Genomic DNA, 15,172 nt, shown 5'->3' on the forward strand with positions numbered 1-15,172 from the left:
TTTTTTTTTTTTTTTTTTTTTTTTTTTTTTTTTTTTGTTCAGTTTATTTCTATTTTGGGTTGTTCTACTTAGGGATTCCTTATGCATAGTGGGAAGGCAGATATGGCACTTACAAACTTTCAATTTTGCAGTACATGCTGGGGTCATTACTTTTTGGAGAAAAAAAATATGTGGAGTTTTAGCCAGCTAATAAATAGCAACATTTAATATCAAGCTTTAAAGTCCTCCTTGATATATAACAAAGGAAGGATGAATCCCTTTATCTCTAGCCAGTTGGAAACCTACAAAATGCTATGAAAAAGAGCTCAGCATTGTTATGAAAAAGCTTCAGAAGTATCCTGGGATCTCAAAAGACATAATGGATTTGGTTCTGTAGACGCCTGATAGAAAACCCTGTTGCTCTCTGTATACAATGCAGTGAGCTCAAGGAGAAGATCTGTAGCTCATCAGCAAGTTCATTCCAGGTAGAATAAAGGCAAAGACAGGTAGAACTGTTCACAAAACAATCATGCTTATAAGTATGCAGACAATGCTCTCTGCCTCACCTCTGCTGAACCATAGCACAAAATGCATTTGCTTTTTTTCTGGATTGAGGGGTATCCTGTGGAGGAAATATTGATACCTCACCCAAATTACTTTTACTGAGAGATGGTATGACTTTTCTCCCTATGTGAGAAAAGTGGTCTGGTCATAGCTTTTGGCAGATACATGTGAAATGGTAAAGCTCCTTTCACTTCAAAAGTATATTTAACATTTTTCCACATTTGAAGTTACTGCCAGTGTCTAAAGAACCAAGAATCAGTTATATGGGTGGAAAGGTTCCTTAAGGAGAACAAGAAATAAAAGGAAAAATCATAATAATTTGATTAAAACCACAAGGTAACAATAAATAATGAGAAAAAATCTCTGCACTCACGAAATGAGTGTCTCATTTCTTGTCTGGTAGATGTTACACAGAAATGAAAAAATAGTGCCAAAAAGTTCTCAGAGAAAAACATCTAAAGGATGTGTGTTCCCTACAGAATGTTATTTTAAAGAAAACTGTTTAATGCATTTTTTGCATGTGTTGAAGCATAAGAAGAGTACAAGAGAAATGCTGGATGAACAAAAAAATCAATACATTAAAATATAAACAATAAATTGTAATGCATTTAAAAGGCTGATAGACATGCATTTTGGAAGATTTGAAGACTAGCAAAATACAAAAAATAGAAACAGGTAGAAAACCATATTAAGAAAATGAAAAACAGAGAACAAAGACAGTATGAAACAATTTGTTTAAATGAAGACCTTTTCAGCAATGGAAAATTAGCTGCCTCTTAAATGTATCTGAAAATAAAACCAAATTTCTCTAGAATAATTTGCATATATAGATAAATGAAGAAAAATATTTTTAAAATTTCTCTTGATCTCATGACTTCATGTTTGAAATGACGTTTTCAAAAGTGAGCATAGATTTTAAATGTTTAACTTGAGCTAATTTAAAACTGAATTCAGAGAGCCCTAATAGTATGCAGTTTTGGTGTGAGCTGCAGGTTCTTGTCATCTCAAAAAATTAGTCTCAAATGGCCTTTTGTCTGAGCATCCAAACATGAGGCAATGAAAACAGTTTCTCTTCTGGAAAATTGAATCATTCTCACTTTCTGATTCCTTTCCTGATGAGTAAATTTAAATCAAAAATACTTCCAGGGTGGGTCAGTTGTTTGTAATATATTTCTTATGCACACTAAAGGTGGAAAGGGAAAATATTCAGTAGAAGCAACTTCTTGCTCATTTAGTTTAAATTGTACCTGGCACAGTCATGCCCTGGATACCTTGCATGATATGGGACGTAAAAAAAGCTGTAAAGTGGATTAAATATTACAAGGCTCTAAGAAAGAAAGCTGTCACATCATTTCCAGCATATATGTAATTAAGAAATACAGCAATGACCATTTTTTGTGTACCTATTTCATATTCTTGCTTAGCTGCGATATGTTTAAGTGCCATATCTAAGTAATCGGCTGATGATCTTTCATGTAGACCCAAATCTGCTCCTTCTGAGAATTATCATCACTCCCACTGATTTATATTGGATCAGAGTTTGATGTTGTGACTAACTGGGCTCCTTTTCTGTTTCTGATTGATAGTGAGAGGAGTAGCCAAGCATGCAATCCTCTTCTCAAGACAATGGATGAGTCAATAGGATTATTTTTAATACATTTTAGGTATCTGTATTTAAACACTCATTTTGGAATCATATATATTTATTTTTATTCCAGTTCCCTTGGGTGACTGAAATAAACACATGATTCTCCAGGGAGTAAAGCCAATCATTTTCCAGTTGTACTTTCACGCACACGACCTTTACTATGATTCATTCAGTATTTGGGTTATAAGAATTCTCATAGCATCCAGTGGCATTGACTTACTTGAGGATCCAAGACTGCCCAAGCTGCATTAATTAGATCACATTGCAGCTTTGTTGCCTGCCTGTCTTTCATAGATGTTAAGTCACAGAAGGTCTGAGTATGATGTTGATGTGTTCCTGCCAAGGGAAAGATCTTTGGTTTCATGCCAAGTATCTGAGTGGTACACACCATGGGGGTGCAACATATAAAACTCAGACTGCTCCTTAGGTGGTTGCACTGTCTAAATGTGCAATATGCACCCCTCTATATTAGGATGTCAAGAATGTTTAATTCCTGTTAGATGTGATGAAGCACTGGCACTGGAGAAATACTTGAAAAATACCCAAAGTGACCCGGATGCATTGCACATAATTTGGGCTCTTAACTGAAATCCCTAGAGTGCAGCCAGGAGTCTAAAGGGCCCTTTCTCTAGACTGTGGGAGGTATCTGCCACCTGCAGAAGGTGATTTAGATCTTGGTTTCCCAGAGCCACATTATGAATGCCCACTTCTCTCTAGAAGGGGGATTACAGGAGAGACAAGGACAATTAGGTGCCCAATTTAGGGAACTCAATTATGTGTCTAAAGTTAAATGGGCTGAGGAGAAAATGTGCCATGTAATGTGATACTCCATAGTAGAGCAGAGAGCATCTGGACCATTGCCATTTGGGCACAAATTTCAGTGATGTCTCATAAAGCAAGGAGTTTGAGAGTTGATTCAGAGTATTCAGTGGGACTTCTCAGTTGCAGGCTGTTAAATGTTCACGTTGAGACTTTCCTGGATTGGGGCCCCTTTTTATGTAGAGTTTTCCACTGTTCCAGAATAAATGATTATATACTGGCTTATCACTATCACTTTTTCCATTCCCTCACCTTTTAAGGGCTCTGCATCTCCCAGGGATCACAAAGACAGTCTTTCTTGGGAGGAAGGTATGATGGTAGGGGAGAACACAAAAGAAGTAGTGTCTATTTTGCTTTGTTGAAATAAAGGTATATTCAGTATTCGTGCTTCTATGTAATTTTTTTGCATGAGTAATACATACTGTTGCATGTTGCTTCCACTTCATGCTGTTATTAATATACATTAAAACTTATCAAAGTGCATTTTTTACGTCTGATGTGAACAGACATTTGCACACAACAGTTTGCACTGGTTGAGGAAGTCTCCAAATGCAGCAGACTAACAAGAACATAAAGGAAAATACTCTAGGCTAATTACTTAATTTTGTTCAAGATTTTTTGTTAAAATATTTGGAAGGTACATCATTCAGCAAGAATCAGAATAGTCCACCTTTATTGCATTTAAATGATATTTTTTTCTTCAGAGCTGCTTCAAGAATACTTAATAATATCTATGTCTATGTTAGGTTTTGTGTGACATGGATTTTCAAGGAGGTGGATGGACTGTAGTTCAGAAAAGAACTGATGGAATCATTACATTTCAGAGAACATGGTCTGAATATCTGGATGGATTTGGTGACCTATCTGGTATTAATTTTAGATACTCTTAAATGCTTTGGACCCAGTGTTTATGCTGTCTTCATGTAAGCTACATTTCTACTAAGTTGTGTGTTTTTTTTAGGAGTATGGAGAATAAAGTTCTTGTTTCTAAAGAAGTATTCTAGTTATACTTCTAGTTATACTTAGAGTTTTGTTTTTTTTTTTTTTTTTTTCTTTTCCCCCTCCATCAAATCTATTCTCTAATTTTCTCAATAATGACATCACCCTACAGGAATCTTTAACCATCATATTCTGTTCACAAGAAGTGTTTAATAAGTTGCAATATTTTCATCCTGAAATATGTAAATTGTATTTTCCCCATCTTTTTTTTTTTTTTCAGATTTAAAAAAGCCTTATGTCGTTTTAATAATGCTTGCAAAATATTTCCCTGAAGGAAAGAAAAATCAGTAATATTACACCATTAGGAATGGTTAGAAGAATGGGAATACTTCAGTAGCTAATACCAACACAACTGTGGTAATATTTTTGTAGTGCCACCTCTCACCCAGCTAGCCTAAGAACAGCTGCTTTTTCATGAGTTTTTCTGGGATTGCAACGAAACACACACATTTTCGACTATACAATAAGTTCAGGTCACATGGAGCAACATTTCATGGAAAAAAGTGTGATTTACGGGGTGGCAAATCTTGAGAACAGGGTTTGAGCATTTCGTACAATGCTATCATTTATTTCCCAGTATTGCCTCTAGGAGCACTACTGAGTTCTGTTTAGACAAGAGGACCTTTAGCACTTCTAGTTTTTGTACTCTTCTGAAGTATGTTGAAAATGAACATTTGAAAGTCATCATGTGTACAAAGTTCTAATATTGTTGCAGAGAAAAAAGATGATGCACACCTGAATTCTTTCATGGATTTTCCTACTGAAGTAAGGAGACCGCTCTACTTTCATTAGTCTTTCAAAGGAATATATTCCTATTAGACATTTATTTCAGGAAAAAAAATAAGAAAACTAGCAGACACTACACTTTTTTTTTTTTTTTTTTTTTTTTTTCTAGAAGTTTATAGACTATACATTATATTTCTGTTTCAGGGGAATTTTGGCTTGGATTGAGGAAGATTTTTCATATAGTAAATCAAAAAGAAACTAGTTTCAGTCTTTATGTGGATTTGGAATCAGAAAATGACAAGCATGCTTATGCAGCGTATGATGGATTTTGGATAGAGGATGAAGCATGTTCGTTTAAAATCCATTTAGGCCGTTATTCAGGAAATGCTGGTAAGAACTTCCTTCTTTGCTGTATTTAAAGATTTTTCTAATTTTATTTTGCCTCACGTTTACTAATATGCAAGAATGTTCACTTATTATCAAAGTGTTATTCTCTGACAGTGTTGGTGCCTTATTCTACCTGTATCTGTAAGAGACATTATTTTTTAGTAAAATAATAGAACCAGTAATCACTGACGTCTGTGTTTAAACAATTCAGTTTCATCTCATGACTCACTCTGGAACTTTGGGCACATTCCTGGAAAATCGTCAGTTAACAGCTCTTCTCGTTTCTTTTATCTTTTTTTACTGTCTTTGAAGACAGAAGCCTTTACCTTCAGAGTTAGTGTGTATCACTAAGAACAACAGAAAGGTAAAGATATTCTGTCACTTCCATACTTCTGAGTATTTTATACTTTTCCTTTCCTGTGTCTTCAACACATTACTGACTCATTAGTGCTGTCTTGAACTGCTTTTGAGGAAATCTGTTTTTCTGGTAATTTTAGAGGAAAACTTTGTGAGGTATGAAATAAGTAAAAATGTAGTGTTTCTCCATAAATAACTCCTTTATCATTATTCTGTTTTATCTCTTGCACTTAGGTGATGCCTTTAGAGGATACAGAAAAGAAGATAATCAGAATTCAATGCCTTTCAGCACGTTTGATGTTGATAATGATGGATGTAGGCCAGTGTGCATTATTAAGCAACAGCCTGTAAAGAGCTGCAGTAACTTCAGTGACAGCACTGGATGGTGGTTCAACCAGTGTGGCCTTGCAAATCTTAATGGTGTTCATCGTTACACAGGTAGATTTCTTGCAACTGGGATTCACTGGGATACGTGGACAGTGAACAACAAACCTGTCAAAATTAAATCAGTTTCAATGAAAATTCGGAGAACCTTCAATCCATATTTCAATTAACCTATGAAAATAGAAATGCCTTCTTCTTGCAGTTATGTGTGAAAATGTATCACTGCAACATTAACACTTTTCAGTAAAGCAGTTCAGTCTTAAAACATTAATAGATATTTGCATAATACAGTTACTCATTTTTTATTATGAAATGTCAGCATTTGTAGTGTTCCCAATTGAGAAAGAAAGCCCTAAGAAAACAATTTTCAGAAAAAAAAACATGAAGCTTAGTGTTTGTCAGTTTTGTTTAGCTGCTTCTTATTCAGTCTCAGAGTTAGTGGAAAAATTTTAATAAGAAGAGTAATTCTGACTTTTGAATGTGTTTCTTCTATGCTCTCTGCATATCTGAATTACCAAGAAATTGAAGGAAGTTTTCTTTAAAGCATCATATACCTGTCATTCCAGTAATCATATTTTGGAAAAATACATTTTTTTCCCACCTTAGGTTGATTTTCCATAACCAGTTCTTCTTTCTATATTTATTATCAGGCAAGATTACACTGGCTCATGTCAGAGCATGTTTAAGGTTTCTTACTTGTATACCTTGTAATACCTTACCTGTATAAAAATCAGGCCCTGAGAGTATTGTATGGACGCTGAGCATTGCACTCTCAGGATCTGATTTTTGTACAAATAATATAGATCCTGATGTGCAAGAACTATGGTCTATTTTGTACTTAAGGTTCATAGTCAATGTGTTTCATATTCAGGTTTTTACTCTTCCGTTAAGATTTGTCTCTTTCAAAATTCTCTGAAAATGGACACTTGTTTTCAAAGAAAATGTGTAACATTTCATATAACCTTTGGAGTTTTAATATTTGGAAATATGGGCACGATCTTGTCTTGTTCATTCTTATTGGTATTTACTTTGTGAATGTTAATGTAATAATGAACAAAAGATTGGAGTAGTGTAAATACATTTTAAATTAAGCAGTATGACGTGTTGGAATTCCTATCAATAAAAACATAATAATATCAATAAAAATGTGAATATTGTCAATACAGCAGTGTTTCAGCATCTATTCTGTAGAAACTGAGCACAGTGTTTTTCATCTCTTCTTCAGTTTCAGCAGGTTAGCTCTGTAGCAATATGTGGAATTAAATTAGTTAAAAACTATAATCTTCATTTTTACTATCTCACCCTTTGTATAAGCATTAGGACAGTGAGTGCAAGCCATCTTCAGTTCAAAATAACAGAATGTCTCTTTCCAGTAGCTCCATGTCCCTCTTGTACTGGGAGACCTAATGCTGGGCACAGGACACCAGTGCTGCGTTGAGGGGAAGGATCACCTCCCTGGACCTGTTGGTGACCTACTGGTGATAATTTTGCCTAATGCAGCCCAAGATATTGTCAGGGTTCTTTACTGCACAGGCATATTGCTGGCTCATGTTCAACTTGGTGTCCACTAGGACCCCCAGGTCCTTTTCTGCTCTTCTGGTTTCCAGCCCCAGCATGTCCTGGTGCCTGGGGTTGTTTCTCCATGGGTGCAGGACTCTGTACTTCTTGTTGAACAACATGAGGTTCCTGTCAGCCCACTTCTCCAGCCTGTCCAGATCCCCATGGATGGCAGCAGGGGCCTCTGGTGTATCTACTGCTCCCCCAAGTTTAGTGTCATCTGCAGACTTGCTCTGGGTACACTTGCTCCATTATCCGGATGCTTAGTGAAGATGCTAAAGAGGACTGGACCCAGCATTGACCCCTGGGGAACATTGCTAGTAGCTGGCCTTCAGCCAAGCTTTGTGTTACCCTCTGGCTTCTGCCATTCAGCCAGTTTTCTATCCACTTCACTGTCTGCCCATCTGGCTTGTCTATGACAATCTTACGGGAGATATCGTCAAAGGCCTTACTGATTTCTGAGTAAACTACATCCACTATTCTATCCTCAACCTCAAGGCTGGTCATTTCCTTATAGAAGCTTGTCAGGTTGATTAGGCTCGACTTCCCCTTGGTGAATCCATGATGACTACACCTGATGATTTTCTTCTCTTTCATGTGCCTGGAAGTGTTTCCCAGGATTATCTGCTCCACCACCTTCCCAGGAATCAAGGTGAAGCTGACCAGCCAGTTCCCCAGGTCCTCCTTGGCCTTCTTGAAGATTAGAGTGACATTTGCTTTCTTCCAGTCTTTGGGCACTTCTCCCTTTCATCATGATTAAAGATGAGATTAAAGTGGTCTCGTAATCATATCTGCCAGCTCCCTTAGCCCTCATAGGTGCATGTCGTCAGGGCCCACGGACTTACGAATATACAGTTTGCTCAAGTGTTTCCTCACCTGATCCTTGTCCACCGAGTGTACATTTTCCTTGCTCCAGTCTTTTCCACCTGATTTTTGGGACCTGAAATTCCTGAAGGCCAGTCTTACTGATAAAGACTGAGACAAAGGCATTCAGTACCACAGCCGTCTCTCCTTGTATAACCAGGTCTCCCATCTCATTCAACAGTGTGACCACATTTTTCCTAGTCTTCCTTTTGCCACTGATGAAGTTATGGAAGCCCTTTGTGTTGTCCTTGACATCCCTGGCCAGATTCAATTCAATAAGCTGTAGCTTTCCTAACTTCATTCCTGGACACTTGAACAATGTTTCTGTGTTCCTCCTACTTTACCCATCCTTGATTCCAGTCTCTCTATGCTTCCTTCTTGGCCAGGAGCTCCTTGCTCATCCTCCCAGGCCTCCTGGTATTTTTGCCTGACTTCTTATCTTTTGTGTGGGGCCACTTTCGGGTTTTAACTACCATGTGTTAGAACTTTCCAGAATTATATGCAGTTATAGGAAGAAATGAAACTTCTGATAGGGTTTATGTAATGTTACAAAGTCAAGGGAGAGTAGAGTTTTTTCTTTCTCTTTTGGCCTGACTAGTCTTAAACAATTGGAGGTAAAATCTTTCTAAGAGCAGAAGGAGATTAGTCTCTGCTGGAGACAAACCGAGGACTATCCTTATAGTAATGGGGCCCTGTAGCAGAAAAATGGTGGGAAGTAGCTTGAAGAAAAGTATCACAGGCCCTTAAGAGGGACCCTGGGAGTGAGGGTAGCTAATGCTCATCGGAGAAACTGAACTCCCTGAGCACAGGGGATTTTGTTGTCAAACCCTGCTGGGAGTGTGATGAGGATTAGAGAGGATGTAAGAGACTGAATAACTCCTTGCAGTAACTAATATACTTCCTGTAGTCTTTGGAGTTTGAGGTGGTGAGAGAGTATGTACACCTTCTTTACTGCTCCCTCCCACTCCAGGTTTATAAGGAATACAATCTCTTTCTAACAGCAATGTGGACCCAGCAGACCTATAAAGGCAGATACTAAAATGAAACGGCTTCCACATTAAGATTAACAAGCATTAGAGCAATATGTCACTGCTTAAAGAGTATAAACTCTGGCTGCAAGCCTGGATGTTGTTACTCTGTTAGGGCTGTTATGTCAGAAAGAGTCCCCATGCTGCAGTACAACAAGCCTAGTGGAGAATGGCAGTGGCTAGATTTGACAGACATTTAATGGTATTGATGAAAGCCTGAAACTTTGAAAGTAGGACCTGTGTGCTGACAACCATGTCCAAGCCTGTGAGCAAAAGGGAAGAGACTATGTAGGGAATCTGAATGCTAAGTGTAGAGCTAGAATCTGTGGACACTCTGAAACTCCTTTTGAATTTGTGAGATGCCCTGCTTAAAAATGAAGGTAGTAAATGAAGCCAGTAGACCTGTGTTGGCACATATTACCGTATTTAATTACCAGGTTTAGTTTCTCCTTTGTCTACATTGCTTAGATTAACTGGTAATAATAAATCACAGAGGAGATGGGCCTGAAAAGGTAGTTGAAGCTTGAAGGATCATTCTCACAAACAGATACTGGAAATTGAATCCATGTCATATTGTAAAAATGCACAAAATAAACAAAACAAAACATTTCCAAGACAGTTTGTAGAGTCTGCATTGAGCTCAATAAATACACTTCAATACCACTAAATACTGTTTCACTAGCAAGGTTACAGGCAGACAGTGTGTTCTCTGTAGGTTAGAGTTTCTTCTCTTTGTAGATGTTATGTGTTAACCCCACTTGGCAGCTAAGCTCCACACAGCCACTTGTTCACACCCCCTCAATGGGATGGGGAAGAGAATCAGAATACTAAAAATGAGACAGTTTAATAGATAAAGCAAAAGCTGCATATTCAAGCAAAGCAAAACAGGAAATTAATTCACTGCTTCCCACCGGCAGGCAGATGTTCAGCCATTTCCAGGAAAGCAGAGCTCATCACACTGAACAGCTGGGAAGACAAACACCATAACTCTGAATGTCTCCTTCTCTCCCCCAGCTTTTACGATGCCATAAGGTATGGGACATCCCTCTGGCCAGTACCCTCCTATCTCTTGCCCACCCACAGCCTACTCCCTGTTGGGGCTGAGTGAGAAACAGGAAAGGCCTTAATGCTCTGTAAGCACTGCTCAGCAATAGCTGAAACATTAGTGTGTTATCAACACTGTTTTGGCCACAAATACAAAACATAGCACCATAAAAACTACTATGAAGAAAATTAACTCTATACCCACCAAAACCAGCACAGTTGATAAAATTAATTTCAGATTAAAAGAACAGACATGAAAATAGATTGTTATGATTTTCTCCTCTTGTATTTCCCATATTATCAACTAGTCATGATCACACTTACTGCTTCTCTGATGATTACAGCAATTAATTAGATAATAATTAATAGCATGTAATGATTTTCATTCCTTTCATGGAGTCCAGCAGCTGAGAGGATCTGTGAGAGGATCTGAATAAGTTTTCAATAAAAAGTTTTTGAGCATGGGAATCTCATAGTCCATCAACATGTGAGTGTGCTGAAATGTACTGGTATTTGTATGGCCTTTTTTTTTTTTTTTTTTTTTTTTTTAGAATTCAGTGTATGCTTAGAAAAGCAGAGTGCGAGAAATGAGTTGGCAAATTGCCTGGTGCAAATCTGAAATGCAGCGGTGACAACAGAATATTTTCCATGTGATAGATGGTTACAGTCTTCAAAGATTCATTCAATTTCCTCTCTTAGAATAAAACAACCGTGAAAACAAATAATTATTTTACTTAAGAACAGAGAATTTACAAGCACATTCAACTGATTCTGGGGGCCTCTGTTCAGTATTTACAGCTGATGGTTTCCAACCCCATACATAAGATTTTTGTCAACATATATTTAGGACTCAGTAATGAGCCAGTTACTACCCAAACAGACTTGTTTCAACTAAATAATAAAGAATCTGTATGGTGTAGCATATTTAAAGAAACTGATTGAGTGCTCCAAATAAAAAAGAGCTTGGTTAAATGACATTTAATATCTATTCCAGGAATGATACTCCAGACTATGAAAAATCATCTTTAAAGGACAAGTAATCTCTGATGTTATGAAACAGCATTTCTTTTGTTTTCTTTTTCCAAGTGTATGTCTTCAATTTGTAAATCTCTTTTTGGTGAACTCAAATGATTTGACCCAGTTTATGATGCTACAGTAATATAAACAAATGACAACATGGTTTCCATAGCCTGAATACTACTGACGTGGCAGCACAGGGTTTAGTGTATTAGACATCTGGAAATAACAAAACAGTACAACCAAAAGCATTTTACTTTCCACTTGGAAAGACCTTAATTGGACAGTAAAAGATCCTCTAAACTACTTAGATTACCTATTTTTTTTTTTTCTTCTCTCTCTTTTTTAAACTGTAAATTCTGGTATTAATTTAAAACTTTATAATCAGCCGTGTTTCATTAGCATGAATAAACATTTTGGTTTTATTAGTGGTCTCTGTTACACAGCACATTTACAGAAAAAAATATGCTAACATTATATACACTGTATTTATGCTTCACTAAAAAATATTGTGTGTTTATGTGCATCATACAGTACTCCAAGCTGTAAGTTGGAAACTTCAATGTATAGCTTGACTCTAAATTTCAGTTGGTTGCATTCAACAATTTACATAATTTTTTCTAGTTATTTAGGGATCACTAATATAATGCACAATTAATAGGCATTTACTTAAACTACCATCTCAAGAATCAAGAACTCTTGCTTGAAATTTCTTGCATTGGATGTTCTGCAAATGTTGGCAGCATAATCCTTGACATTGCTGCTTTTTTTGAATGTCCAAGTCCACTATTCTGTTACTGAAGGCTGCAAATAGAGCTTACATGTATTGAATATATATATATTTAATATATGTGTAATATATTAAATACACTTCATCATGTAAATGCCCAATTCTGTAACCACAACTTCATATAGAAACTGTCATATGGAAACAGTGATTGGTCTCTGTAGAGCTGGTTAGTTTTCCTACTTATGTAAAACTGCACAAATTAAGCCCACGGCTAATGTAAGAAGCATGGGCTCTCATTCTCCCCAGCCAAAGTTGGTGGATGATCCAGCAAAACAGAGACAGTCCTGATTTGTCTTGATCTTCTGAGTAAATAGTGATCCTGCTTTGTACAAGTCATCCAGAAATATCAGCCCCAGCAGATGATGTTTATCTTCCTTTGCCTTTAACAGAAACCTTTAATAGGTACCAGTAGATGTGGTCAGATGGCATTGCTGGGTCAGTTTAAGGAACTAGACTCCATTCAGGCTTTTTAAATTCAGGAAAAAAAGCTTATGTCCTTTAGAAAATTCATGTGTGTGCATGCATGGCATTCCATACAGTTTGATGCTGTAACGCATATTTTCTGGGAACATTCACTATAGATCTGTTCTAGCTGTTCTAGTTGCATTTTGCCATGATGCACGTAAATAACTCAGAGACAGACGTTTTCATTATATGGGGTTATAAAATGAGGTACAGGTCATTGAAGAATCATAGATGATTTATGAAGCTCACTTAGTCCAAGTCCCTGCTAACACCATATCTAATTAGACCAGGTTGCTCATAGACTCCTCTATTCCAAATATGAAACAAACTCTCCAGGCAATATGTTCAAGCATTTTACCACCCACATGGTGATTTTTTTTTCCTAACATCTGGTTGGAATTTCCCATGTTCCAACTTGTGTTTGCTGCCTGTTGTCCTGTCTGGACTGACTCTGACTTCTGGGATATGTCTAAACTGGGTTAAGTGATCCTTAACTCTGTTCTTCTGTGGGTGCTTCACTCCCACAGACTCTGCTAGTAGGCTTGGGGGACCAGGGAAGCCAAAGGACAAGGCTCAGTGAAAACTGAGGCAACAAAAGGCATCAGGTACCTCAACCCTTCTCATGTCCCTGGTCATGAGATCCTCTGCCCCTTGAGTAATAGGTCAACCTTCGCCTTGCCTTTTCTTTAGCTGTCAGTGTATTCATAAAACCTTTTCTTGTTGACCTTCATCTCCCTTGCTAGTTTCAGCTTCAGCTGCACTTTGGCTTTGTAAACTCTACTGGACATGTTCAGGCAATGTCTTTGTTCTTCTCAAAGTGTGAGTTGCTGCTTCCACCTTCTGGGTCCTTCATCTTTGTGTTTGAGCTCAGTCAGGAACTCCACGCCCATCCATGCTGGACTTCCATGCTTGCACTACTTCCTGTACTGTGAAATGGACAGATGTCTGTGTGCATTTGGGGGTATGTATCTAGATTCTAAAGCTCTCTGAAGATTATTTATTTGTTTATTCAATAACAATTAATATAACAGAGCACAGACTGGGGCCAGAGTGCATTACTACATTACCCCTACAAGACCTCTACTTTTTTTAAGAATTGATTGCTCCCTTTCCTGGAGAAAAATCTGTCTCTGTATATATACATACTAAGTCTTTGATGAAGACAACTCTCCAAGCTCACTGCAGTGCAATTGTTTGTTACTAAAGTGGTGATATCATCCTGGTTACAGAACTATAGACCAACAGCAAACAATAACAAAATTTTCCTTCATAAAGTCAAGTTTCTGCAACAAGTTTATAATGCATAGAGAAACACGTCAACTTTTCCTGTCATAACAGTAGAGTGAATGAGTTTGCTGGGAATGCAACAGGATAGGATTGTTCTCCTCAGACTTAAAACTTCTTACAACTTCTTCATATAATTTTATTTCTTTCCTACTTCCAAAGTTGAAAGATAACTGAAGAGTAATGGGACAATGGCAAAAAAAAAATAAGCCTATAGCACAAAAAATATTCACCCTATCCAATTTTGGCTCTCCAAGTAAGTACTAGAATTGCAGCAATTTATTTATTTATTTGTTTATTTTCTGAATATCTGTGTAGATTAGGAATTTAAGGTAAGATAGGTAAGATCCACTGTCCACAGTGTTGAACCAGATACAGCTGAAATTCATCTGTCTAGTCCTGAGAAATAACAAGGACACTTTTTTTTTTTTTTTTCCAAAACTTTTTTTTTTTTTTTTTTCCAAATCAATGGAGAGAGATCATAGAATTACAGAACTGCTGAAGTTGGAAGGGAACTCTCAAAATCATGTGCGCAAGCAGGGTCACATAAAGCAGGTTGTTCAGGACCAGCCATGTCCTGCTGTGTTTTGAGTCTTCCCAAGATGTAGATTCCAGAACCCCTCCAGGCAATCTCCTGAGGCATTCAGCCACCACCACAGTAAAAAAGTGTTTTCCACTTACCAGAGATCCACCTTTTGAACTCCTATGGAGAGAGTTCCAATGTTTTATTCCCTTCTTTGACAACACAGAAAAAAAAAAAGAGAAATATTAGTGCTTTCATTAAAACAGTATTCTAATTCTTTCCCTTTTGGGAAGATACATTTGGATTTTATAAAAAAATATAATCAGTGGAAGAACATGCTCCTTGTTTGCATAATGGCTTACAGTCTTCAGTGTCTGAAATACTTTGCAATGAAGTAGGGGTACAGATCACTTTCAAGTTCAGAATTTAAAACAGATCCCTGTATATAGCAGGTTACCTTGACTATAAGCTCTAGGGCAACCTTTTTTTGAAAACAGGCACTCAACAGTTGATGATAAGAATCAAGGGACAAGGAAACCATGTATGAACCTTGACTCATAGGAGGAAGGAAGGCTTGCTACTTGGATTATAAATTAAGTTTATTTTAGATAGCCATACCTGAATTACCTGTTTTATGTGCCTTTTTCCCAAATTGCTGACACTTGGGTTCATGATGAAAGTGTAATGCCAGGTTTCCACATTAGGAGTAGAGATTGTTTTCAGTGAGAGATTAGTCT

The 15,172-nt window shown here is 37.2% G+C and overlaps 1 protein-coding gene across 2 annotated transcripts in view; it reads left to right on the forward strand.

The window, feature by feature from the left end:
* The window catches only part of ANGPTL5 (angiopoietin like 5), a 16,229-nt gene extending 5,423 nt beyond the window's left edge, over positions 1-10,806 (forward strand). Inside the window, exons 6-9 of one of the 2 annotated variants that reach the window (XR_004751344.1) lie at positions 3,757-3,877; positions 4,940-5,125; positions 5,714-6,106; positions 10,795-10,806. Coding sequence is in view for 1 of the 2 variants with exons in the window: in XM_035328161.1 (XP_035184052.1) it covers positions 3,757-3,877; positions 4,940-5,125; positions 5,714-6,033 (627 nt within the window). In the remaining variant the exon portion in view is untranslated. Of the gene's footprint in view, positions 1-3,756; positions 3,878-4,939; positions 5,126-5,713; positions 7,023-10,794 lie in introns of those variants that run through there. The other variant, XM_035328161.1, reaches the window with a different exon arrangement.
* Positions 10,807-15,172: the final 4,366 nt, after the last annotated feature.

Source organism: Oxyura jamaicensis, chromosome 1 (genome assembly GCF_011077185.1).
Source record: "Oxyura jamaicensis isolate SHBP4307 breed ruddy duck chromosome 1, BPBGC_Ojam_1.0, whole genome shotgun sequence".
Lineage (NCBI taxonomy): Eukaryota > Metazoa > Chordata > Aves > Anseriformes > Anatidae > Oxyura > Oxyura jamaicensis.